The sequence below is a fragment of the Enoplosus armatus genome, chromosome 7, assembly GCF_043641665.1.
Source record: "Enoplosus armatus isolate fEnoArm2 chromosome 7, fEnoArm2.hap1, whole genome shotgun sequence".
NCBI lineage: Eukaryota > Metazoa > Chordata > Actinopteri > Centrarchiformes > Enoplosidae > Enoplosus > Enoplosus armatus.
The window spans coordinates 2,071,866-2,096,374 of NC_092186.1; the positions used below are offsets into that span (position 1 = coordinate 2,071,866).

Here is a 24,509-nt window from a genome sequence, read left to right on the forward strand (position 1 = left end):
AAACCACTGCTCTATGTTTATTTATATACTTTATACATGTAATTACACCTTGTTGTATCTATTGGCAAAATATTCTTTCAGTGTCTACATGCTGTTATTATAGCTGCAGTGCCTGCTGCCAGTGACACCGTTTCTCAGTGGGAAGGCTTAACAGTTTACCTCAACGCAGAATGAGGACTTTTCATGAAGGCGAGTCACATTTGTGTTCTGAAAATGTGTAACATAAACTCAATAGCAAGGCATTGCTCTCATCACAGTAAAGGTTTATTCCACAAATCAGAATGAATAAAAACACATGATCCACATGACTAACAAATAGGGAAACTGGAGCCCGTTGGCTTCAAGCTGCAGTTTCAAATACCATACATCTGATATAAAACTTGACATGGACGTTAAAAACATAGTGGTGTTTCATCAGTGCTTTCAGAAAGCAAGTACAATTTGCTTTCGCTGTGTAACTTGAATTGAATGGTTTATTCTCAGATTGTCAGATGTTCAAGCAACATACATGCGTTCAGTTCATCCCTTTGGTTCATGTACCGATGAATTTAAATCTCATACTGCAGATAAAGGGTCTGTTCAGGAGGTTAAAGCTCTTCTTTCTTCTTTAGGATTATCTGCCGCACCATTTCAGCTATTTTGGGACGGATTTCTTTGACAGAAACTTTTGGTCCCCATGCATCCACCACTTTGCCGTTTACATCAATTAGATACTTCCAGAAATTCCAGTCAGGCTCCTTTCCAGAGGACTCTGCAGAGAATGAGAGAAGAAGAAGACATTACATGTACATTAGTGTTTCACTTTTCTTTCTTCCCTTCTTCCGAATGTTTTTCTTCTTTGTGTGTCCCATCAGTGGGTCTTCACGCTTACCTTGCTGCTTCCCTTCTCTCCCCTTCGTTTATTTTATTGTTATCCTTTTTCATTTATTCTGCCCTACATGTTTACCTTCATTCTTTATTCTTTTCTCAACTCCTTTCTCTTTCTTCCTGTCTTTTTCTGTTCCTATCTCCTTTATTCCCTTCATTCTCATTCCTTTCTTGTGTCTCTTCTTTCTGACAATAGTTTTTCTTCTCTTCTTTCCTCCCTGCTATTCTTCACTTCCACTGTTCTTTCTTCCCTTCTCATCTTTTTTTCTACTCCTCCTCCTCTTGCTGCTCCTAATTTTACAGGTTGTGAAGCTGTCTTTGCAATAACACAACTTAGTTAACAATTCATATGGAAATGTACGGATTTTTTACTGGTTTTATAAACTATAAGTTTAGTAAGTCGCACTTTTTTGCAAACCCGCTTTTCCCCAAACAGAGTGGACAAGAACGAATAAAATCTTCCCCTGTGGTGAACACTGTAATACCTCTGCATATGATTTCAGTATCAAATATACCGTATGTATGTACAGTCCATGTCCTGTTATTCATGTCATTTGTAATTTTTCATATGATACAAGAACAGACTCACACCTGTGCACCAGCAACATCACATCTTACTCACCAACGAGGTACTTGTAAACATTGTTGGTTCCAACTCCGACAACAGCGATTTTGCTGAACAGAGGGAAGGAGACTCCGTAGACTCTGCGCACAAAGCTGTCAATCTCCTTGTCGCTGCCGGGCTCCTGCTGCCCAAACTGGTTGCAAGGGAAGGCCAGCACATTGAAGTGATACGGCCCAAAGTCCCGCTGGAGCTGCTGCAGGTCTTTGTAGTGCTCCTCAGTGAAGCCACATTCACTGGCTACATTCACCACCAGGGACACCTAAAGCCACAGAAATACACCATAAAACACCACAGTAACAGTCCTGACAGTCACTAAACAACAACCAGCAGCGACTGGGAAACTGTAAACAGCTGTTCACATCCCTGAGTGAGAGCAGATGTACAGAACATGTTCAGTCTGTGCACATCATCTGTTTTGTTGCCTTTTTTTTCTCAGATATGACTATACACGAAAAGGAACGACAGAATATATTTTCAACAGTAACAACAGTATATGGGACATTACTTGAAGTAACTTAACATGAGTCCGACAAGTGTTTTACTGCCCTCCCTGGTTGAATGTTTCAAGGTTGTTTCACCTCAGGGTGTTATTTGTGAGACAGTGATGTCACAATGCACTGACGCCCTGGCATACGCTTGTATAATACTGCAGCAACATGAGAAGTTGGTATATAAACCATTTACTCAAGTACTGTACAGTACAAGTCTGAGCTACTTTACACTTCTGCTCCTCCACGTTTCAGACAAAAATATTGTACTTTTTACTCCACTTTACTTTTTACCTGACAGCTGCACTTACTGGTTAATTTACAGTTTAAAATGTTATATAACGGATGCTTATAAAATATAATGCATTGTTAAAGATTAAAGAAAAGCAGGGTCTAGTTGGGGCCCCTTGTCATGAGTCTAAGAGTTATCAGTTCCAACAAGTGACTTCTCACCTGGTTTCATTTAAATAATTATTGAAAGCTCAAAGAGGTTTGTTTTTTCTTCTTCCTGCTTCATGAATCATCTCACGACCCCCCTGACTTATCTTGTGACCCTTTGGAGGGGCCCAACCCTCAGACTGGGAACCACTGGACTAAGCTACCTAACTGTATATGAAGTAGTTTAAACTTGCCCCACCTCCAATAGCTACAACAGTAAAATGCTGATTATGCACTGATGCATCACTATTAACAGTCTAATGTGAGCTATAATAATACATCAGTCACAGTGGCAAAACAAGTATTTTTACATTACTGTATTGGTATTTTACTTCAGTAAAGGATTTCAGCTGCTATTAAACTGAGCGTTTATACTTTAAACAGTTTAAAACCCAACGATATTAAAGTTACAATGATAGAAAAAAGCAGATTGTCACACAAGCTGGAGCCCGAGAATAATCAATTGACAACATCTTTGTTAATAAATGTTCTGCTGTTCCACTAATTGACGAGTCTTGTCCGCATGCAACTATCTAAACTGCGATTCAGTCAAAAATGTTTCTATTGAAAATGGCAGAAGGTCTGATCAGATCAATGCTTTTGTTGTTCACCTTTTCATCTGAAGTGTTAGTGAAGTGGTCAGGGAAAGGCGTGTACAGGTACACGGCACAGAAACAGTTGAGTATGTTAGTGCGGGTTAACACACGTTACAGCTTCATGCTTCAGCTCACAGTCAATAAGGAAGAGTTTCTGGAAAAGACGGGAAAAACAGCTCATCACTGCAAAAGTAGGGCCGTGCATTCTTTGATTTCATTTTCCCTCCGACCACTGACTGACAGTTTGATGATCCCATTATCTAGTGCTGACATCTAGTGTCAAGATGAAGCAATTGTGATGGATCTGAAAACCTCATGGAGGTCTGTGTATTAGAGATCCTAAGTAGAACCCAAGTCCTTCACAACGGCAACTTCCATAAAACAACAACAGTACACTCTATGAAACGTCTGAAATACTGTGAGCAACTACAGTAATTGTGAGAATTTGGAAGAAAGAGATTTTACGCAGGAACATAATGGAGCATACATCTTTTTTATTATTATTTTTAAGTGATTAAGGGAGCATCCTTCTGTTTAACAGGACTAATTAAAGGACATTACACAAGTTAACAATACTAACAACATTATAATATTTGTTTTTCATATGGCAGGTAAGAAAATGTAGGCTTCACAATGTATAGTAAACGTCCCTACAACAGTCATAAGAACACAGCACTCACATTAATATTCAGTTTTTCTTGATGCTGTTCTACTTTGCTGCCATGTGGTGTCTTTACATATGAAGTGTGTCTGTGATTGGCGAACTGCAGTAAAGAAAAGCAATGATAAGTCGAAACCTACCTGCAAATTGATGACCCAGACAAGCTCTGTAAAACCTGCAGTAGTTACAGGTAGTGAACCGTATCAGTGATCCGGTCTAGTGATCCGGTCTAGTGATCCCCACCTTGGTTGAATGAAAACTCTATGAAGCTGCTGCAGCTGCAGATGCTCTGCAGGCCTCTTGCCACGTAGGCTAGCGGGGCTACAAGATGGGACATCCCGAGCAGGCTACAGTCGGACTGATCCGCAGCAGTAGGCTACTATGTTAGTTACATCTACAAACCAAATGTTAAGTGGGAGAAGTAAAAAAAAAAAAAAAAAGCATGGCCATGCAACATTCATTCATGCAACCGGATGACATGCAGAGAGACTGGTTACGGTAAATACACAAACATCACCGATTTATACTGTAATAGTCAGCTGTTCACAACCAGACTTACCGAACCCCGGTATTTTTCCAGGGACACTAACTTCCCCCTGCTGTTCACTACTTTAAAAGTATAAAAGTCTTTCTGTTTGCTCTCAGTGAGGCTGAAGAAAGTCAGAAACAAGGTGAGAGCTCCGGGAAGCATCTTTCCAGTCGAACTGCCAACGCAACAGCAGGGAAACTTCTTCCAAAAGTCCTGCGGATCCAGCTCTCAGTCCCGGACCCGGACTGCACTTCCTGGACCGGCCGTCACTTACAAAATAAAAGCCTTGTTGACGAATTTGTGTTGTAACGACTGCAATGTCAAAAGTCACGTTTTTTGTTTCATAAATTACGTCATAATAAGTCAAAAATGTAACTCAGTCAAAAATACGAGTTTTAAGGTTATAAGAGATGAGATACTTGAGTAGGTAAACATTATACGATAATACTGAGATAGTAAATAAAAAGTTTGACTTTTTGAGTAAAAACTTTGACTTAATTTGTTTTTTTTTTTAATTGACATGTTGAGTAAAAAAAATCGAAATAGTAAAGCAAAATTTAAATTTCGACTTACTATCTCACGTTTTCTTGTTGAAATACAATTATAAAACACATCTGATTATTTCATTTTGTATTCACTTATTTACATCTTTTTTTCATTTGTCATTGTTATTTACATTTTTCATTCATGTTTATGTTTGGTCATAATTACGTGATAGTAAGTCAATTTTTTAATATTGACTCAGTATTTTTAACTCAGTATGGCATAATTATGACCTACCATGAGTGTCTTTATCATTCAATTTAGTTATAGTCATTATTGTAGTTGTATTTGTCAGGGTTATTGACCATTAATTAACAGTAAACAAGTACACGAGTTATCCTAGAAGGCTATGGTTTTTCATTTGTTGAATAATAAATGTCCTTTAACTTTAAATGGCATTGAACTTTAAATGGCAGACTAAAATTTTGATATAATGGTATTTGATAGCCCACATGAAGCTATACAAATTTAAAAGCCTGTAAATGGCTGTGAAAGTCCTTTTCATCACAACCAGTGAGGGACATTTTTGGTGGTTTGCTACTTAATGTGTGCTCTTTTGCTGATCAGGAGTCTCAAGCTTTTATTCTGAAGGCGTATTGGATAGAGAAGAACTGGGACAAAACTTGTCCAGCTCCCACTCTCAGCTCATTAGGCAAATTAAGGCATGCATACCATGGCCTACTTTTTCCTAGAAGTAAACAAATGAACACAAGCCTAAAAAACTCTGCTTCTCTGTAAGAAAGGTTTTCACAAACTGGATCTCATTTGTTTGGGAATCAGAATCATAATTAGGTTAGGTAGGGTTTACACATGCAAAGAATTTTCTTTGGTATATTGGTGCATAACACTCAAATAAGTACTGTAAGTCAAGAAGCTTGCATATAAAATAGAAAACTGACAATAACATATGAAAAATCATTATAAAATATTATAATAATATTATATTAAAAATTTTTAATCAAAGTTTGTGCAGGGATCCGCAAAATATTTACATAGAACGGGAAAGGGCACAGCATTGAGGGGATTCTGTGCTGATGGACCAAGAGTCAGACAGGAAGTCTGTGATCCACCTGCAGGTGGAGTCAGGTACTGATGGTATTAAAAGCAGTACTTAGAAGTCCATAAACAGGATCCTGGCATACGGTCCTGAAGAGTGCAGGTGCTGGAGGATGAAGTGGAGGGTTAGTAATGGATCTGAAGTGTGACAGGACAAGGTGCTCAAATGACTTAATTACTACAGAGGTCTGGGCGACGGGCCTGTAGCTGTGGTCCTGGTTTTTTGGGGGGACAGGGATGATGGTGGAGGATTTGAAGCAGGCTGGCACATGGCATGTCTCCAGTGAGATGTTGAAGATGTCTGTGAACGCCGTCAACAGCTGATCAGCACAGGGTGGATGGAGACACAGAGTCTGGTCTGGCTTCTTTGCGGGGGTTCTGCCTCTTGAAAAGTCTGTTAACGTCCCCCTCCTGGATGGAGAGAGCCGTCACTGTGGTAGGGGAAGAGGGAGCCTCTGAGGTGGGCTGTTGTGGGGAGGCACAGACCCCTGCTGAGGTGGGGGAGGTTGAACGGGTGGGCTGAAGCTCTAAACCTGATCCCTGATCCCCACTCCCAAACGCTTCTTCTTTTCCAACCCTAGCTGTCTGAGTTTTGCTGTGAACCAGGGTTTGTCGTTGTTGTAACACACCAGAATCAGAATCAGAATCAGAAATACTTTATTGATCCCCGGGGGGAAATTGTACAGCACCCTGGTGAATGATGGTACACAGCAGTCCTCACAGAAGCTGATGTAGAACGTCACAGCCTCTGTGAACTCATGCAGACTGTTGGTCGCAGTCCGGAAAACATCCCAGTCAGTGCAGTCCAAGCACACGCAAAGGTCCTCCTCAGTAAGACATTTGGAATTACCTTGCTGTTCACAACCTATGGGAGCAACCTTCACACTACATTTATGAATTAAGTCCTCATAGGATAAAAAAAATGTCAATGGAGTCTGCAACAAAAATAATTCCGCTTTCCTACCAATCAAGCCTTAGGCTACATAGAAATATTACTTATATTACTTGAAGAGTGTATCCAAGTAAACAATCCAAAATATCCCTAATTTTGAATAACATTATATTCACTACGAATTGAGTTTTTTTTTTTTCCTCTTAAAATGCGTTTACTTCTTTGTAATAAGAGTGTAGAACAAGTTTTTATCATTAAGTATTAGTATTTTTTTTTCCCTGTCCAATTACTTTTCTGTTTAAATGTTTAATATATTGAAGAAAGAAAAAAGACAATACAAGACAAGAAAAGGGTTCTGTACTGTTACTGTGAAGAGTTTCCGAGCGGTATTTGAACGCAGCGCGTTCACGCCCCTCTTCATCATCACTGGCACTCCCATAATGCAGCGGGGTGATGTATTAACATGGCGTCAATGGTTGCTGTTTTGACCAGGGCCGTGGGATTTGAAAAACATTATGTAGAACAGAACCATGGAGCCAGCTAAACAATAATCCGAAATCAACTATAGAGCTCGAAAGTAAGATAATGTGCGCTCTTCTGTGTTGTGATGGTCCGAGTCGTTTTCTTCTGTTTTGAGTGACTTGCTGCTGTGTGGCAACTGTGTGCCAGTATTATTTATTTCCCGTTAGCTAGCTCAGCCGGACGACCGGGCACAGCAGCTAACGTTAGTTAGCTTGCGAAGACAGCTAACAGCAAAGTCGGCTAAGGAAAGACTAACGTTACTCAGGAAGTCAACTAGAATTGTTTGTCCTGCACAGGAAACACATTTAGGCTTTAATGGTGAGCATTTCTTTTAGTCAATAATATCTGCGTGCGTGATGACCCCCCTTTTCGTGTCTGTTTTAGAAGTTGAGCTAACGTTAAGTCCCGGTGTTGTGTCGAACTCCCCTTCAGTTTCGTTTTCTCCATAACTGAACCAAACATTAGCTCTCAATCTCAACCACTCATGTCTGCGACTTGTCTAATTAACCAGTTATCAAAACTGTTGCTGAGTATTTTCTGTCATTGACTAATTGATCAATTGCTTCACCTCTACGCTGTATTACAAATAAGGTCATCAAAGTGTCAACATAGATGGTATATCGAGTTTTCACTGTTCACAAGTCTCCACGAAAAGTACATAAATCGGTCGCTGCTGCCAAAGTTTTAACTGGAACAAAGAGTAGGTCTCATATCACTCCTGTTCTTAAGTCCTGCACTGGCTCTCAGTTAGTTTTAGGTGAAATGTATTTATAGATTTGCCCTCCACTACAGTTTATATGGTTCTAAGTTATGTCTCTGCTAGAGGCTGTTAGTCTACAGACTCTGTGCTGCTCACTGTACCAGAAAGGAGGTTTGGTTTGCTGCTTTCTGTAGTTGTGAACTGTGCATTTCTTATATAAGGGGACATGAACACAACTCAAGACTTTTTAGTATCTGTTTATAAACTCACCTGTTAGCTTTCTATTTACCTAGAAATACTTTACTACTCTGCCACTCCGCCTTTGTGTCATTATGTACACCAGATCAGAAAGGATCACTCGACAGGAAGTTCATTGATAATCAATTCATTTTGTTATCTGTTTAAGACATTTAGCAAGCATGAGATTCGTTACATTTGTTAAAATACAATAGTTACTATTGTGGCTTCATGATTAAAGACGACACCAACATTTCTTGTCATCTTCTTTGTTTTATCTTTTTTTTTTTTTTTTTAGCTCACCAGGTAAGTTAATAATAAAAATAATAATAAAACAATATTTGTAAGTCAATTGTTTATTTGACATGGGAAGTATCCTATTATGTATTATAACATACTCAAATTCCAAGCTATTTTTTTTTTAATACTTTAAGAACTTCTTAGTTAACCATCACATTGCTTTTTGTACTGTAGTCTTGCTGGTTAGACTGACAATGGTTTATTTTCTTTTCTTTTTTTTTTACCTAGATTTTAGGTGGCCTGCCTCCCTGGTCATCCTCAGTGTGGTGTTGACTCCACCAGGGACAAGAGCAGCAGGACAGGAGGGATGGATGAGTCCATAAGTCAAGTAAAATCAGTGAAACAGACTCAGCCCAGAGGAGCCAAAACTTTGTCCAGCGAGAAGTCAAATAAAGAGGCTCCTGCACAGAGAGAGGGTACCAAGTCTGCACCCCGCAGACAAGAAAACCTCCCCGCTGCAAAGGATGAACATAACATAGGCAGCCAGGGAAGCCGCGGGCCAGGCAGGACTTTCACAGATATCCCCCAGGACAAGAGGAGAGGACGGCCCTCAAGGCTGACTAGACTGACTGGAAGAACAAGTTCTGGGGAGAGAGGGAAGGGAAAAGTGGCAAGCTCACAACAGCAACTGGTGGCACAGACTCTTGACTCCAGGGCATCTCTTTCTGCAGACAGCAGCCCCTCAGCAAACAGAGAGACCAGCTCCCCTGCAGTGCCCAGTACACCTGAGAAAGGGCTCAGAGAGCAGGCGAAGAGCTCCATTGTAGCTCCAGCAAAGGAAAAGTCCCATGGTGGGTTTGCAAGATGTTTTTCCTGACGTAATTATGTCTACCTCACCCAATGTATCTCTGGCAAACTGCACTGTCTTTGTTGTTTGTTGTTTGTAGGGGTGAAAGCTGCAGCATTGATGCATCAGTCTGTTGAAGAGGGCACAGAGGTGAGGCCCACTGTGGAGGAAGGGCCCCTGACAGAGCAACAGCTGGGCCTTCGACAGGCAGAGGAGCGCCTCTACAGAGACTACATCCACCGACTGTTGAAAGTAAGGAATTAATCCAATCATGCCTGATATACAGTAAATGTATGGGAGGGGTTGGTCATTGTACCTACAAGCATGGTTTTGTGACATCACAACTAGTTTGGAAGCTAATTGTCATCCAGTGTGCTACTAAATATGGAAACTTGAATGCACAAACACTGGGCTTATTAGTGAAGTAGAAGAAATGTTGTCTAGTTGTTAAACTTGAAATGAACAGTATTTGCAAATCCATAGTTTCTGGATTTTTCAACGAGGGAGAAGGAGTAGATGTAATTTTAAAAATGTCTTGTAGTGAAAAAACCATTTCAGACACAAATTATTATTCCCAGCAGAATATTTGTATATGTCACAAAAACACGTCTTTAAGCTCTCATAGAGTTAATTATATAAATTAAAGGATTAACAATACGCTCTTGTTTTCCAGTTGGATATATGGTGTTTACTTCAATCTTTAGCCCAAAACTGGCTGCAAAACACTGCGTTACCAAATCTAACATATTTTGGAAAGAAAATAGCTGCACACAAGAGCTGGTAGCTACATATGTTCTTTTGTTTTATTGAGATTAACAAGTTCAATTTGAAACACTAACAGAGGTCCATTCTGGAGACAGGTTGAATCAGGCTGACCAACCGAAATGAGACTGTATTTTAGAGAGCCAAAGTTCTTGTACAGCTGTTTTGTGCTAAGACAAAAGTAAATGCTTATTTTGACAAATAAGGATAATCATGGTGACTGAAAAACGGTGAGAGAAGATGCATAAACTGATTTGCCTCTCTCTTTGTTTTCACAGCAGTCCCCTGAGTACCCAAACTATCAATACTTATGCAAGCTCTGTTCTGTGCACATTGAGAACATTCAAGGAGCACACAAACACATCAAGGAGAAGAGACACAAGAAGAACATAATGGTATGGGAATTTTAAGTTTGTGTTGTCACTCATCCCAGGACTTGTGCTTTATCATTAATGTTCATCTGAATGGCCATAAAGTAAGGGTTTAGAATGTTTTTTCCATATTTTGGTTCTGGTGTATCAGGAAAAACAGGAGGAGAATGAGCTGCGCGCCCTGCCGCCCGCCTCCGCTGCCCAGCTGGATGCTGTGGATGCGGCCGTCCTAGAAACAGCCAGGCAGCACGGCATCTCAGAGGAGGACTTTGAGGTTCGGAAGGCCGTGGTCATCAGGATGGAGGAGATCATAAAGAGGCACCTCTCAGGTTGTATGCTGTGATGTCTTTCCTTCAGTGAGTAGTGTAAAAAGAGGAAATGCTTTGAGAGACATTTGAATTTCAAGTCCTACTGAAATTAGACCTTGCTGATCCTTGGTGTCTAGTTTTCCTCTGTTTCTATTAAGAGCACTTTGCAATCCTTCTGAGTATGAAATATACTGAATGTGCTGTATATATTTTCCAATATTTTTTCTTTGGTTTTCCAGCTTGTTCTCTCCGTCTCTATGGTTCATGTCTTACCCGATTTGCCTTCAAGAGTAGTGATATCAACATTGATGTCACCCACCCTTCCTCAGTAAGTCTGCTACTGCTATTTCACAAAACATAACTTAAACGTATTTTCTCTAATAACATAAAGGGCACATTGTGAATCAGCAGTGACATCTGGTCTTATCGTTGGTGGTCTCACTTTCTCTCATTGCTTTTGTCTGTTCAGATGACACAACCTGAAGTCTTGATTCAAGTGCTGGAAATCCTAAAGAACAGTCGTAAGTTTTGCATTGTAAATTTTCCTTGAGTTGGGACATGATTCCTTGTTGTTAAAGGTTAAATGTGTAAAATTTCCAGCTTTAAAATGTGTGTTGGATTTTGTCGCCTGTCAATGGCGTCATATCCCCTCTACCCCCTCTAGTTGCTGTAACTTTTGGAGAAAAACAGATGATACGTCAGAGAGTGAGGAAGGAAGGAATACAATTATGATAATTTATCATTATACTCAGTAACAATAATACAGCATTTTTTCTGCCAAACAGCATCTTTTTTTTTTAATTGCTTGCCATTTTGCAACACAGAAATCCAGAAGAGACTTAATTTATTGATATGATATTTGCTTGAAACACGTCAGATAGATTTTCATGAAGACAACAACTCCCATGATTCCCCGCTTCTTCACGACGTCATCAAACTACATCTTTTGTTATTGTTTTGACTGAGGGACCCCTAGTAGTAGAATTGCATAAATCCACTGTTCTGGTTTATCTGGAAGTATCATTATTTCAATAAAATGGTTCTCCTTTAGGACCTCATCCAAATCGTTTGGATGGTTAATGCTATTTTGTGTAGTTCAGCTTTTATGTAAAAGTCCTGAATTTTTCTTTGTGCAACTTTCTTCAAGGTCACTTACAGGGTTTCTCTTTCTGTCTTCTCTAGCTGAATTTTCAGAGGTTGAGTCAGATTTTCATGCCAAAGTTCCTGCCGTGTTCTGTCGGGATGTTAGCAGGTGAGTGTTGGTATTTGGTATTAAAAACAAAATAAATAAATTATTATTTTATGATTGTGACCTGGTACCTTTAGATTATCTCAGGCAGCGAAGAGTCAGCTGTGTTAGATGATCTAATGTTAGTGTAGTTGTGTAACTGCATATTGTTACAGCACATATCAACTCCTACTTGCCTGACCTTTGAGGCCTGCAGTTCTACGTATATTTTATATATATATATTTATATATAAAACAAACATAAACATATCCCCTGTCGTATCCCTCAATGAACCCTTGCAGGTAGGCTGAGGTTCTATTCAATGTCAATTTAGGAATTTTATCCAACTTTTCAGTGTTGTCTTCCCTCACCTGTGTTTCTGTGCAGCGGCATGTTGTGTAAAGTGAGCGCAGGTAATGACGTCGCTTGTCTCACCACCAATCACCTGGCAGCCCTGGCTAAACTGGAGCCCAGATTAGTTCCCCTGGTGCTGGCCTTCCGCTACTGGGCAAGGGTAAGGCTGCGACTGACTCAGCCCTCAGCTGAAAGAAGAAATGATAAAGACCTTCTAATGGCTTTCAGTGTCTTTTTATTTCTATGCATGTTTCCATGCATATCAGCAAATACTGATATCCTTTTTTTTTCTCGTATATGTTTACCTCCACAGCTGTGTCACATTGACTGCCAGGCTGAAGGTGGCATCCCCTCGTACTCCTTCGCCCTCATGGTCATCTTCTTCCTGCAGCAGAGGAAAGAGCCCATCCTACCCGTCTACCTGGGCCGATGGGTAGGTTAAGTGTTATGTTTTTCAGGTCTTCACAAAAACTGCTCAAATCTGTCCTATAACTAGAGATTTGCTCATTTATCATATCTTGTTTCTGGTAGTATACTTAATTTCTTTATACTTAATAACATTTCTTTGTGATAAAATGTTTATTTTAAAATGTTTTTTTTGAGGTAATAGGTCTCTCTTTCAATATAAAGCAGTTGAAAAAGATTGAAATTTAAAACACACAGCCTGGTGTATTGTAGACAGTGTCTGCAATGTGGAGGATGACCCACATCCTTTGTGTGCGTTTTGTGTCACGTTTTATGAAGAAGACTCTGACACAGCTCAGGTCTGTGTCGGAAAACACGGGTTGAACACAAGATGTAGATGTGAAAGTGTGACTGTTTTATTGTGAGCAGGCATTTCCACCGCTTTTTAGATGATCTCGCATTAGATTTCTTTTAGCACTATGCTGCAGACATTTGCATAATACTGCCGAAAACCGAAGCTGCGACAAACCATTTATTTCTTCAAGATGTGAAATTAATATTCATAGCTACATGAAAATATAAAATGACCCGTTTAACTAAGATTGCATTTATCATTTCTGGCATCACTGCTTGCAAATGTCTTTAAATGAAGTAGAAGTTATATTTTAGTGGGCAACATTTACCACCAAGAAGAACTCCTCTGCAATGTTTGGATAAGTGTAGGTGGGAACATTATTTTGCCTCCTTCCTCAGACCTGCAGGCTATTGGGCCAGTTGGTGCTCACAGAGAGATGATTATAAATATAAAATAGGTATTAAATGGATACACATTATTTACCATTAACCTGGTGCACTATACACACTTGTACTGTAAACTTGGATATCTCGTCCGAGTTAAATACTAGTATTCACACTTTGTCAGATGTTTAAATTAAAAAAAAAAAATTTTGTAGAGCATTTGTCTGCTCAGAACTGAACTTTCAAAAACTCAAGGATCTTGGAGCTTTCCTCCAAAAACACTTGGGCTGGGTGGATAAAACGCGTCCCCGTAGCCTAGTGTTTCAGATGCATAAAAAACCTGTCAGCCGTAAAGGAGCTGCAGAGTTCGAGAGCGTATTGAACTGTCGTATCTTTGCTTGACTTAATTTTCCCCTTTCAGATTGAAGGCTTTGATGTGAAACGTGTGGATGAGTATCATCTAACTGGAATCACGCTGGACATGTTTGTCCGGTGGGAGCGCAGACCTCCGAGCTCCACGGAGGGACGAGGAGAGAACCGAAACGAGGCCAGAGGAGAAGGCAGACCCAAACCAGAGCAGAAAAAACCTGATGATGGTCATTATTCAGAAGGCATGGTGAGTCTCGCTACAGGACACCGTCATATTATAAGAGGACAATTTAGATTACAAATCAAAGGGCAATGTTGATATTCTTGCTTTGTCACCCTGTGCCTCTCTTACTTTCCCTTAAAGACCCGCCTAACCTTGGACCTGGGTAAAGGTGTGTCGCTGGGCCAGTTGTGGTTGGAGCTCTTGCGTTTCTACACACTGGAGTTTGCACTTGAAGAGCACATCATCAGCATTCGCTTAAAGGAGCTCCTCTCCAGGGAAGTGAAGAACTGGCCTCGTCGCAGGCTCGCTATTGAAGGTAAGAGACCACTCTGTTGGAAGACTCCTCTTACAGGTCCAGAGAAATATCAGAAATCACAGTGTGTGTTTTTCTTTTTTGTTTTAGATCCTTTTGCCTTGAAGAGGAATGTTGCACGAAGCTTGAACAGCCAAATGGTGTTTGAGTACATCCAGGAGCGCTTCCGTACGGCTTACAAATACTTTGCTTGCCCTCAGAGAAGGGGCGCTGGGGGGCGCCAGAGAAGCAAGAAGGCAGGCAAGCAAGGTGCAAAATCGGAAGGAGTTGAGAAGACGGAGGCTGCATTTGTGAACAAGGAAGAAGACGACGGGAAAGGTGAAAAAAGTCAGAGTGCTCAGAGGGGACACCAGGGGTTGAAGCACGACGAGGAGCCTGACAGCGATGATGAAGATTGTTCAGATCCGTCCAGAAAGATACATGAGAAGACTTTAGATGTCAGCCTTATGGACATGGTTCTCAATGAGGGGAACAAACCTTCCTTCTCCCCCAACGGCCTGCTGGACAGTGACAAGGAGGGGGAGGAGGAGGGGGAGGAGGAGGAGGAGGAAGAGGAAGAGGAAGAAGAAGAAGAGGAGGAGGATGAGGAGGAAAGCAGTGTTTCAGATACGGACGGGCCTGTTACATCAGAGGATCTGCACTATGTGTTTGATAAGATGATTTTCACTGGTGGGAAGGTAATTATGATGGAACATCATTCACTTTTTGTATCCTTGTTTTTTATCAGTCAGTAGCACAATAATCGAGATATTTGAATTTAATACTGATTGTATTTTTACTTTGACAATGGTAAAAAATACTAAATCCTGTATATGATACTATTCTATAGCTCCTGAAGTGTTTGATCATTTGAAAAAAAAGGCTAGATTTCTAGATGAAGCATCATCTCACCTGTCAGTATTGATGGGTTCATGTCACTTAGGTGAGATGTTTAAATTCAGGGAGGGTCTTTTTCTATTGACACATGATTATGTAGTTCATGCATTGGCGTCAGTGGTTGTTGGAGAGCATAATGCAACCCTGGGGACACGGAAACGTTATGTCACGATGATGTTCTGTAACCTAGTGCACGGTGGTTACAACATGTTGGGGGTTTTTGTTTCACTTACATCGTCGTGATAAAAGCTGTCATGTCTAATTGATCATCTGATTTATGGTCTTTGACATTTTTCGTTCCAGCCTCCAACTGTGGTGTGCAGCATCTGCAAACGAGATGGTCACCTGAAGGATGAGTGTCCCGAAGACTTTAAGAAGATTGAGCTGAAGCCTCTGCCTCCTATGAACGACCGCTTCAGAGATATCCTGGATGGGCTCTGCAGATTGTGCTACTGTACGTAATCAATAGTGCGCTTCCAACTTTTCTCGAGAGTAATTCCGCTAAAACTCTTTGTTTGAAGATGCATTCTTTTTGGGAAGAATCTGAGCAAAGAAAATAAGTTGTGAAGACCTTTCTGCGCTTCACATTGAATGTGCTGGGCCACAATTGGTATTGGCTCATATTCTCTACCAATATGAAATTGATAATTGATGTTTAGATTATTGAATCTGTTGTCATCTTTTTTTTTTTTTTTTTTTTGCATATCATATATAGTGAATAGTTTTACTGATTGTATTGTGTGTGAACTATTATTTTCATTGCCACTTAATCTGCAGATTACTTTCTAGATTAAATGATTAATCGTTGGTCTTTAAAACATCTGAAAAATGTCTTGTTTTGTCAATGTCCCAAAACCCCAAAGTATTGCATTTAATATAATTGAGACAGAGAAAGACCAACAAAAGCAACAAATTCTCACATTTCAGAACCTGGAACCATCAGATGTTTGGCATTTTTGCTTGAGAAATGACTTAAACGTTTAATCCGTCATAAATAGTTAACCATTTAAATTTTATTTCGATTGATTAATCGACTAGTCATTGCAGCTCTGTGTGATTGAATTTCTGTTTGGCTGTTTGTAGATGAATTGTCACCTACACATGCTGAGCAGCAGAAGCGGGAGCAGATCCTTGGCAGCCTGGAGAGGTTTATAAGGAAGGAGTACAATGGTGAGCGTTAAGCTTCAACTACAATAGACGACAAATTCTCAAATATTGATTAGAGCCGTTATGTATGTTCTTCCGATGAAGAGAGAGCCAGAATTTTCTGTTGTTGCTGTTTACTGTTAATGCAAACTTCATGCTTCCTCTCTACATTTCAAGTTAAAAGCCTTCCAGCAGTTCATGAAACTTAATGTCCTCCCTTGACGCCATTTATTGTGAAACACCTGCAGGAACTGTTGCGTTTCATTAGAGCAGCTTAACACCGTCAAAGTAAAGTAGAATCGATCAGAATGAGTCAATCAGACGGTGAGAACAGTATTTCTATTAAAGAGAAACTCGGCAACAGTGTGGTGAATATGACGTGTGTGTGTGTGTGTGTGTGTGAATCCACAGATAAAGCTCAGCTCTGCTTGTTCGGCTCCTCAAAGAACGGCTTTGGCTTCCGCGACAGCGACCTTGACATCTGCATGACTCTGGAGGGTCATGAGACGGCAGAGGTAGGCGGACTAATAACACACTGTCGTTTAATGCAACTCACGCTTCCTCAGTGGGACTACAGATGTGACCCTTATATTCTTTCACTGTTGCATTTAAATTTGAATCTGTCTGAACAGAGGCTGAACTGCAAAGAGATCATCGAAGGCCTTGCAAAAGTGCTGAAGAAGCATACAGGTGAATTAACGTTTCACCGATTATCTCTTAATAACACTGTGATATTTGTATGTCTCAAGGACTGAATGTGACTGGGTGTGATCTCCCATTCTCCCAACATCACAGGTCTGAGGAACATCTTGCCTATCACAACAGCTAAAGTGCCTATTGTGAAGTTTGAACACAGACAGAGTGGTTTGGAGGGAGATATCAGCCTTTATAACACCCTGGTGAGTGAACAAGACCCTCATACCATAACCTGCCTCCACTGTTATATAATGTGTATTTATTGAAAGTGCTGAGTGAATTCATTTGGACGGGACGTCTCTGTAGGCTCAACACAACACCAGAATGCTGGCTACGTATGCAGCCCTGGATCCACGTGTGCAATTCCTGGGATACACAATGAAGGTCTTTGCAAAGGTATGTGAAAGTTGGCAGACTGATAGAATAACCCCTAACTCGTTGCTTTTGGACAGTTCAGTTTGCTGTTAGCGTTCTTCTTTCAAGGGTTTGTTTCAAACGTGTCTGTCCAGATTTAATTGACATGCACAAGTTTTGGCGGGAAACATCCAATAACTAGGTAGTAATAACTGTGCTATCCTGACATCAAAAACGCGTATATATCTGGATTGTGTGACACCAGCTATTTGCAAATTAGCAGTTGTCTATATGTAGTAACACATCGCGTTTCTATGCTAGAACTAATTCATAGGGTAAAAATCACTTTAATTTAATGACGTGCAAATCTCCACTTAGTAAACACAAACGAGGTTTGAACTTCAAGAGTAACCTGACAAATCTGGTCTCTGCTGACCTCCAGTGGTTTAACTTCTCACCTTCTCAACACTGCTTTTCAGCCTGGTGTTAAGTTAGTCTTTAAGAGCAGCTTTAGCAAACGGCTGCCGTTTTCCCTGATAAAAATGATGTGCTGATATCTCAAATACTAAACACCAAATGGAATGTTTCTGAGGAGCACTAGGAGGCACTAAAGTGTTGCTGTGCCGTCTGTTGCTGTGTAACTAACCCGCCTCTGTTCTCACAGCGCTGCGACATTGGGGATGCGTCCAGAGGAAGCCTCTCGTCTTATGCTTACATCCTGATGGTGCTTTACTTCCTGCAGCAGAGGCAGCCGCCCGTCATTCCCGTACTGCAGGAGGTAACAGTCACTGATTAATGACCATACCCTTTAAACTCATAAGAAATTAGCTATACCTGAAACATAAAGGGGTGTTTAGCTTTGAATGAAATGAAATGAATAGCTCTGCATGATGTCTTTATAGATCTTTGATGGGAAGACTGTTCCCCAGCGGATGGTAGATGGCTGGAATGCTTTCTTTTGTGATGACCTTGAGGATCTGGTGAGTTTAATGAAACAAAAACCCAGACTTACACTCTTTGTGTTCTCCTTTAATTTTGGGGCAGTATTGCAATATTTGACATTTATCTGAACGCTGCTCCTGTCACATATCTCCTGCTATTTCAGAATGATACAGGTACTAAGTGTGTTTGTTCTCTGCACCCAGCGTCGGGTTCTCTCAGAGCTCCAGCCGAACACAGAGTCAGTGGGGGAGCTGTGGTTGGGACTCCTGCGCTTTTACACTGAGGAATTCGACTTCAAAGAGCACGTCATCAGCATCCGCCAAAGGAAACGCCTCACCACCTTTGAGAAACAGTGGACCAGTAAATGCATCGCTATTGAAGGTGCTCGCACAGATGTGCATATCCCTCTGTCTTTACTGCCTGTTAGCATTAAGGCCAGGGTCTTTTTTTTTTTCCTGCTCATGCGTCTGTTCTTCTCTTCAGATCCCTTTGATTTGAATCATAATCTTGGTGCTGGAGTTTCCCGAAAGAGTAAGTGTTTTAGTCAAGCCTACTAAATCATAACCAATAATATGTTTTTTTAACTTTGCCGAAGGTGTCATTCACATATTTCTGTTTATAAAATAACATTAAAACGTTTGGGATTGTTGATATGTTCTCTTGTGATACTGAGTCAGATAAGATAAGATTCTGTGCACTTTGGTACTGACGATGTGATCTCAGCCACCTCTAAACCTGAGAAAATGTTCCTTCTTTGCTTCCTGTAGTGACAAACTTCATCATGAAGGCCTTTATAAACGGGAGAAAGTTGTTTGGAACTCCGTTCTACCCCATCCCCGGCACTGAAGTGGTATGTCACTTGTGACTCACCCAAATTGGACAAAAGGTTACTTTCGATGCTGTCTGCTCTGCGTCCCGAGGAAACGTCTAAAATATCTGCTGTTTCTATTGTGTTCTGCTGCAGGACTACTTCTTTGACTCGAAGGTGTTGACAGATGGCGAGTTGGCGCCCAATGACAGGTGCTGCAGGATCTGTGGGAAGATTGGACATTACATGAAGGACTGTCCAAAGAGACGCAGGTTGTCCCAACTTCATTCGTGGAATTATTTCCCTCACCCCAGTAGAATTCCAAGAAAAACTAAAAGAAACTACTGAGAAGTAATAAATATGTTATAAATTCATATTTATATAAAGCAGTTTATTTATATAAACTTCTGTTTTTCTTGCAGTGTAAACAATCTCTATGAACCTTTAACCTTTAAAGCCTTACTGTCCACAGTCCTGCTGTTTATACATCCGACATATTGGAGAGCAACACAGTTTTGATGCAGTTTGCATAAAAAATATATGAGAAGGTAAAATTGAGAATATGGCTGCTATGGCAACAGTGAGTTTAGATGTATGTCTCCTGACCTGAGAGTAGGTTCATTAAGTGTCATCACCAAATCAGTCACATACGAAATAGCCAGTTTCACTTTTGTTTGTATGTCTTTAAAGTATACTGCACCGCTGTAGCTTTGCAGTGATGTTTTCAGGTGTAGTTGTTAGTATTTTCATCGTACAGTAGCTGTGAAGTGAAACACTGTTAGTGATGATAGTTGATTTTCCTTCTTCAGCCATAACCAGCCTTTAATAGAAATGTGTTATTTTGATTAGGTTCAAACATTTCCCACAGTGACCTCCTCTGACATCAGCATTTACTTTACCAACAAACACAACAACCTCAAAAGAGAGACACATGAAAAAGGCTGTTGAATATCAGCAACAGTTTGAGAAAGATAGGAGAGGGATGCAGGAGGAGAAACAGGGACGCTTATAAATCCTCTCACAACTATCAAAGTGAGCAGATGGCATTGGAGAGTTAATCAGAGAAAGGAAAGTGTGATTCAGAAGAAAAGACTTCAGAAAAGAGTAGACGAGCAGCAGTCAGAGAATTACTCATTCAGTAACATAGGTCAAGTAAAGCTAACATCGTAAGGTCAAGCTCAGTAGGGGGCGTTTGTAAAGGTACGCTTTCTGTTTCAACTGTTGGTTTATTGCAAGAATAATACTGAGTCTTGGCTGAGGCTTTCTGAAGCCATGATTATGTAACTACCCACTGTTAGTTTCACAAAGGGCATTGGTTGAACATAGAGAGTTGAAGAATTTTGTAAGTTCCTGTAGTGATAGTTGAAGGTGTTTTTAATTGGAAGGAAACAGAAGTCCGGTCAGAAGAAGAAGTCTTTTTGATATTTAGGCGAGGCTGTACCACGTATTCATCCCTTCTTGTCGTGCCCTGAACTTTTCTCTGCCAGGATTAAGAAGAAGGAAAACGACAAAGACGAGGACGTAAAAGAGGAGGAGCGGGAGCCGAAGGACAGACGTTGTTTCCAGTGCGGGGACATGGGTCACGTACGGAGGGACTGTCCTGAGTACCGCCACCTCAAACAGAGGACCGCTGGAGCACCAGGTATCCACAATATCCATCTCAAAGAGGTCAATCTCTCAGACAATAACTTCAACGACCACACAGAATATTTCTGAATGATATTCTTCAGGATTTCTGTCATTCTTGTTGATACACGTATTTTAAACATTAACTTACAGGGTCTTTGTAAGCTAAAGTTAACGGTCTAGGACACAACTAATATTCAGACCTTATATGGCTTCTTATTCTTCCCCAGCTCCTCACATGGTGCGAACTATCGTGAACTCCCAGTCCATCCCCATTCCCCAGGCAGCTGCAGACTGTCCTGGAAGGACCAGACAGCCCTCTGAATGTGTGAGTACAATAGTTGGACATTACACGGGGCCGGTCCACCAACATACATCTTCCATTCAAATACGAAGGAAGTGAATGGAATTAAATTTTGGGCCCATAGAAGTAAAAAATTAAATTTTTACAGAGGTGAAATGTTATTGATAACTTGAGTACAAGTGATTGACAGTGTGCAGGATTTTTTGGTTTCTTCAGTCAAGACTTTACAATACTACGCACCTGTCAATAGACAGACGTTTGTCATATACCCCCGATAGAAATGTGGGCAAATAAAATCAAAACTAATTTGGGTGAACTGGCTCTTTTTAAAAGTGGTACTTTCGTCTGATTGTTTATTTCTAATGCTTTCTTTCTTTCTTCTTCTCAATAGTCTGATAGTCGGCAGACTCCGCCCTACTCCCCGCAGCCTACAGCTGTCCCCCAGAGTTCCACCCAGTCCTCCGGTTCCCCTCAGCCCTCCCACAGTAAGAACAGTTCTGCTGGTCCCCCGAAGCAGCCTGCTCACGCCCAGGTCCCCCTCTCTCTCTTCAGCTTCCCCACCTCCCATCCAGGCCAGTACCACCCGGGCACGCTCACCGCACTGGGGCTTCTTCCCTCCCACCAGCACCAGTCACACCACTCCCAGGGGCAGCCTCATCACCCAGTCCACATCCCTTCCACCTCCTGGCCCATCCACGGACCAGTCCTCACCACGTCCTCTGCCACCGCCCCCTCCCCACCTGGCCTGAAATTTGCCCTGCGTTCGGCGTCAGGGAACGGTAGTCCCACGGGCTCAGGGGGCAACCCCAGCCCCATGAACCTGAACGACCCCAGCATCATCTTCGCCCAGCCGGCGGGGAGACAGCTGGGCATCGGGGGGCCAGGACGGGAAGGACACTGGCACAACCACTTGGCACAACCTGGGTCACTCATGGGCAATGGCACTGTAGTCAAGTCAGGTATTCACTGGGTGAACTTTGGTGGCACCGTCTCTGTGTGATTCTGTCTTTGTGTCTTCCTGTTTCTGCGTCTTTGAATACAGATAAAGATTTAATTTAATAAGTAAATGTACAGTCATTGTATTATACTATCAAATGACGTCGGTCCCAGTCTATTGTGTTAACAATAGTTATTTTCCTTCTTCCAGAGAAAATCAATGAATCATTTTACAAGGTGACATCACGTTCACTCCGATCTGGGCCACACCCCCCCCCGAGCAAGACACACAGAAATCAAATTTCAGCAGTTTGGAGAGTTCTGAACACAAGTATTACACACGTCATAGAACTGTATTTGACAGCTGCTGTATTCAAGGTCGAGCAACGTTCACTTTCACGTTTTAAGCCCACATGGACTAGACGTCTTTAAAGTGCTCGGAAAAAGTGAAATTTGAACATCTGCAATTCCATGACAACTGGGCAGACTACATCTGCTGAGGAAATGTGGTGACACGATCAAAAGCATGAGAACAGCTACTAGATGGACCTTGTAGCGACATTGTTTTGTCGGCTGTAGTTACTTGACGTTCTTTTTGTTCGCAGTTGTCAGACATTGAGATCGAGCATGAGACCGATAGGAGGCAGGAGTACAAGGCCTGAACTTATACACAGAATTCTACATTTCAACAGATGATCAAATATTTAATTTTACCTTCATTCAAACAGTACTTTCAATTTCTGGATAAAAAGGGAGCGAGTGATTTATTTGTGGAACATGAGAAGGGTGCGTTATCAAGCTGATGGTTCATTACATCACTGGTGAAGGGAACAGTTTGGTTTTCACAAACTTTTATTATTAGATTCTACTGAACTTTGTCTTTTCTGTAAGTTATTGAGTGTGTTTTGTTCTCGTCTCTGCAGAGTCCGGCCACCCAGCCCAGTTTGTAGGTGTGAGCCAAGGCTCTCGGTTATGGGAGCACAATAAAGCACCACAATACGCCCTATCTCCACCCTGGCCCTACCGGATGCCCCAGAACTTCATCCAGCAGGGCAACGGAGGCTACCAGCCCGGCAAACCCTTCGTGGCCCAAGGTCAGACATGATTAACAGTTTGGATATGCAGTTTGGATACAATGGATAATCATAAGTGTCCCATTCGTACTGACTTTGACTTTTTGTTTTAATTCTCTCTTCTTTCATCAGGGTCTGTGGTGCATCCGAATCCGAACTTCCCACTGGTCCCCCATGTCCGACATCAAGTAAATCTGAATTTCATCCAACAGAAGAAGTGAACTGTCATCTCCTTTTAATTAGATTTATGGTCAGTAATATAACAAATCAAAATTATGTACTCTTTGCATCATTTGATCACAGGAATTTTTAAAATGAATTTTATCATTTTTGTACAGTTTTTATGTTTTATTTTTTGTCTCATTACATTGATTTGTGATACAAATGTCAAATATTTTAATACCCCCATTTTTGAGGGGGTCCAAAAAAGTGTTTTTATTTTATGTGTAAAGTAAGGAGGAAAAATGTAAACCTTTATTTTTATTAGCTGTATTCATACTTTGCTTGCCACAAGATGAAGGCTTTGAATAGACGTTTGTTTTAAAAACAATCTAACATGTCACCCTAAGTATGTAGTGCCAAAAGCAGGGATAGCAAGAAAAAGGGAAAAAATCTTAATATAAAAAAAAAAGCTACAAAAAATAAAGAAAAAAGCAAACAACTTTGTTGTGGTGTGTGGATTAATCTCTTCAGCGTGTTTGTATTCACGACTGGATGATCCTGGACATGATGCTGTTTCAGGGCGAACCACGACTTATTACTGCAACGTGCTGCACACTTGATGCCATTTTTTTATGCATGTGAGCAGGTAGCTAGCAAGCTACACCAGAAGATGTGTCCCCATTCTTTAGCCTACAAAGCTTTGATTTGTACAATTGAAATTTGTAGGACACCACCGTCTAGTTTCCCGGTCCCATTTACCACATCCACTCCCCAGATTGGCACTATACCCCGACTCCTCCGTCTGTCTGTATGACACATCTGACCAACGCTTGTCACGCTTATTGCGTGTCAAATAGCGCGATGCTCTGCAGCATGGCAGGTGTTTGTTGCAGCTAACATTTCATCCCCAACCGACATGGCTGCTCCATGTACATGCAAAGTCTGACATGGTACTAAAAGACTGAAATAATGTGTGAATTAAAACTCTGAACTCCTTAAATGGTTGATAAACACATTCACTGTATGTCTGATAACATTTGACATCAACTACTGGTGTGTACTGCTGTTTCTTTTCAAGTGTTCATACATAAGAGGAGGTTGTAGCTCAGGTGGTGGATGGGCTTGGCCATTAATTGCAGGAGTGGTGGATTGATCCCTGGGTCCTGTCCGTATGCCAAAGTCTCCTTGAGCAAGACCCCAAATTGCTCCATATAAGCAGCTCAGCGCGGGGGAAAACGTTTTAGATGAAATGCGTGCGAATTGAATGTAGTGT

The 24,509-nt window shown here is 41.1% G+C and overlaps 2 protein-coding genes across 3 annotated transcripts; one reads left to right on the top strand and one right to left on the bottom strand.

Moving 5' to 3' along the window:
• Window positions 1-246: 246 nt before the first annotated feature.
• On the bottom strand, window positions 247-4,366 carry gpx7 (glutathione peroxidase 7). Its single transcript, XM_070909261.1, has 3 exons — window positions 4,235-4,366; window positions 1,490-1,751; window positions 247-751 (listed from the first exon to the last, which is right to left on the bottom strand). The coding sequence occupies exons 1-3, from the start codon at window positions 4,364-4,366 to the stop codon at window positions 588-590; spliced, it is 558 nt and encodes a 185-aa protein (XP_070765362.1). The 3' UTR covers window positions 247-587.
• A 2,817-nt stretch (window positions 4,367-7,183) lies between these two features.
• On the top strand, window positions 7,184-23,735 carry tut4 (terminal uridylyl transferase 4). Of its 2 annotated transcripts, none has more exons than XM_070908325.1 (30): window positions 7,184-7,272; window positions 8,683-9,245; window positions 9,342-9,493; window positions 10,282-10,398; window positions 10,526-10,703; window positions 10,922-11,010; window positions 11,152-11,203; window positions 11,865-11,934; window positions 12,299-12,425; window positions 12,579-12,698; window positions 13,830-14,024; window positions 14,142-14,316; window positions 14,404-14,990; window positions 15,493-15,643; window positions 16,273-16,359; window positions 16,747-16,850; window positions 16,968-17,025; window positions 17,131-17,234; window positions 17,338-17,427; window positions 18,050-18,163; window positions 18,288-18,365; window positions 18,531-18,708; window positions 18,811-18,858; window positions 19,095-19,177; window positions 19,292-19,407; window positions 20,623-20,777; window positions 20,992-21,089; window positions 21,457-22,024; window positions 22,925-23,095; window positions 23,207-23,735. In XM_070908325.1, the coding sequence occupies exons 2-30, from the start codon at window positions 8,762-8,764 to the stop codon at window positions 23,293-23,295; spliced, it is 4,638 nt and encodes a 1,545-aa protein (XP_070764426.1). In that variant the 5' UTR covers window positions 7,184-7,272; window positions 8,683-8,761; the 3' UTR covers window positions 23,296-23,735. The 2 variants fall into 2 exon arrangements, with proteins under 2 accessions (XP_070764426.1, XP_070764427.1); XM_070908326.1 differs by lacking the exon at window positions 7,184-7,272 and adding an exon at window positions 7,492-7,535.
• The last annotated feature ends 774 nt before the right edge of the window (window positions 23,736-24,509 follow it).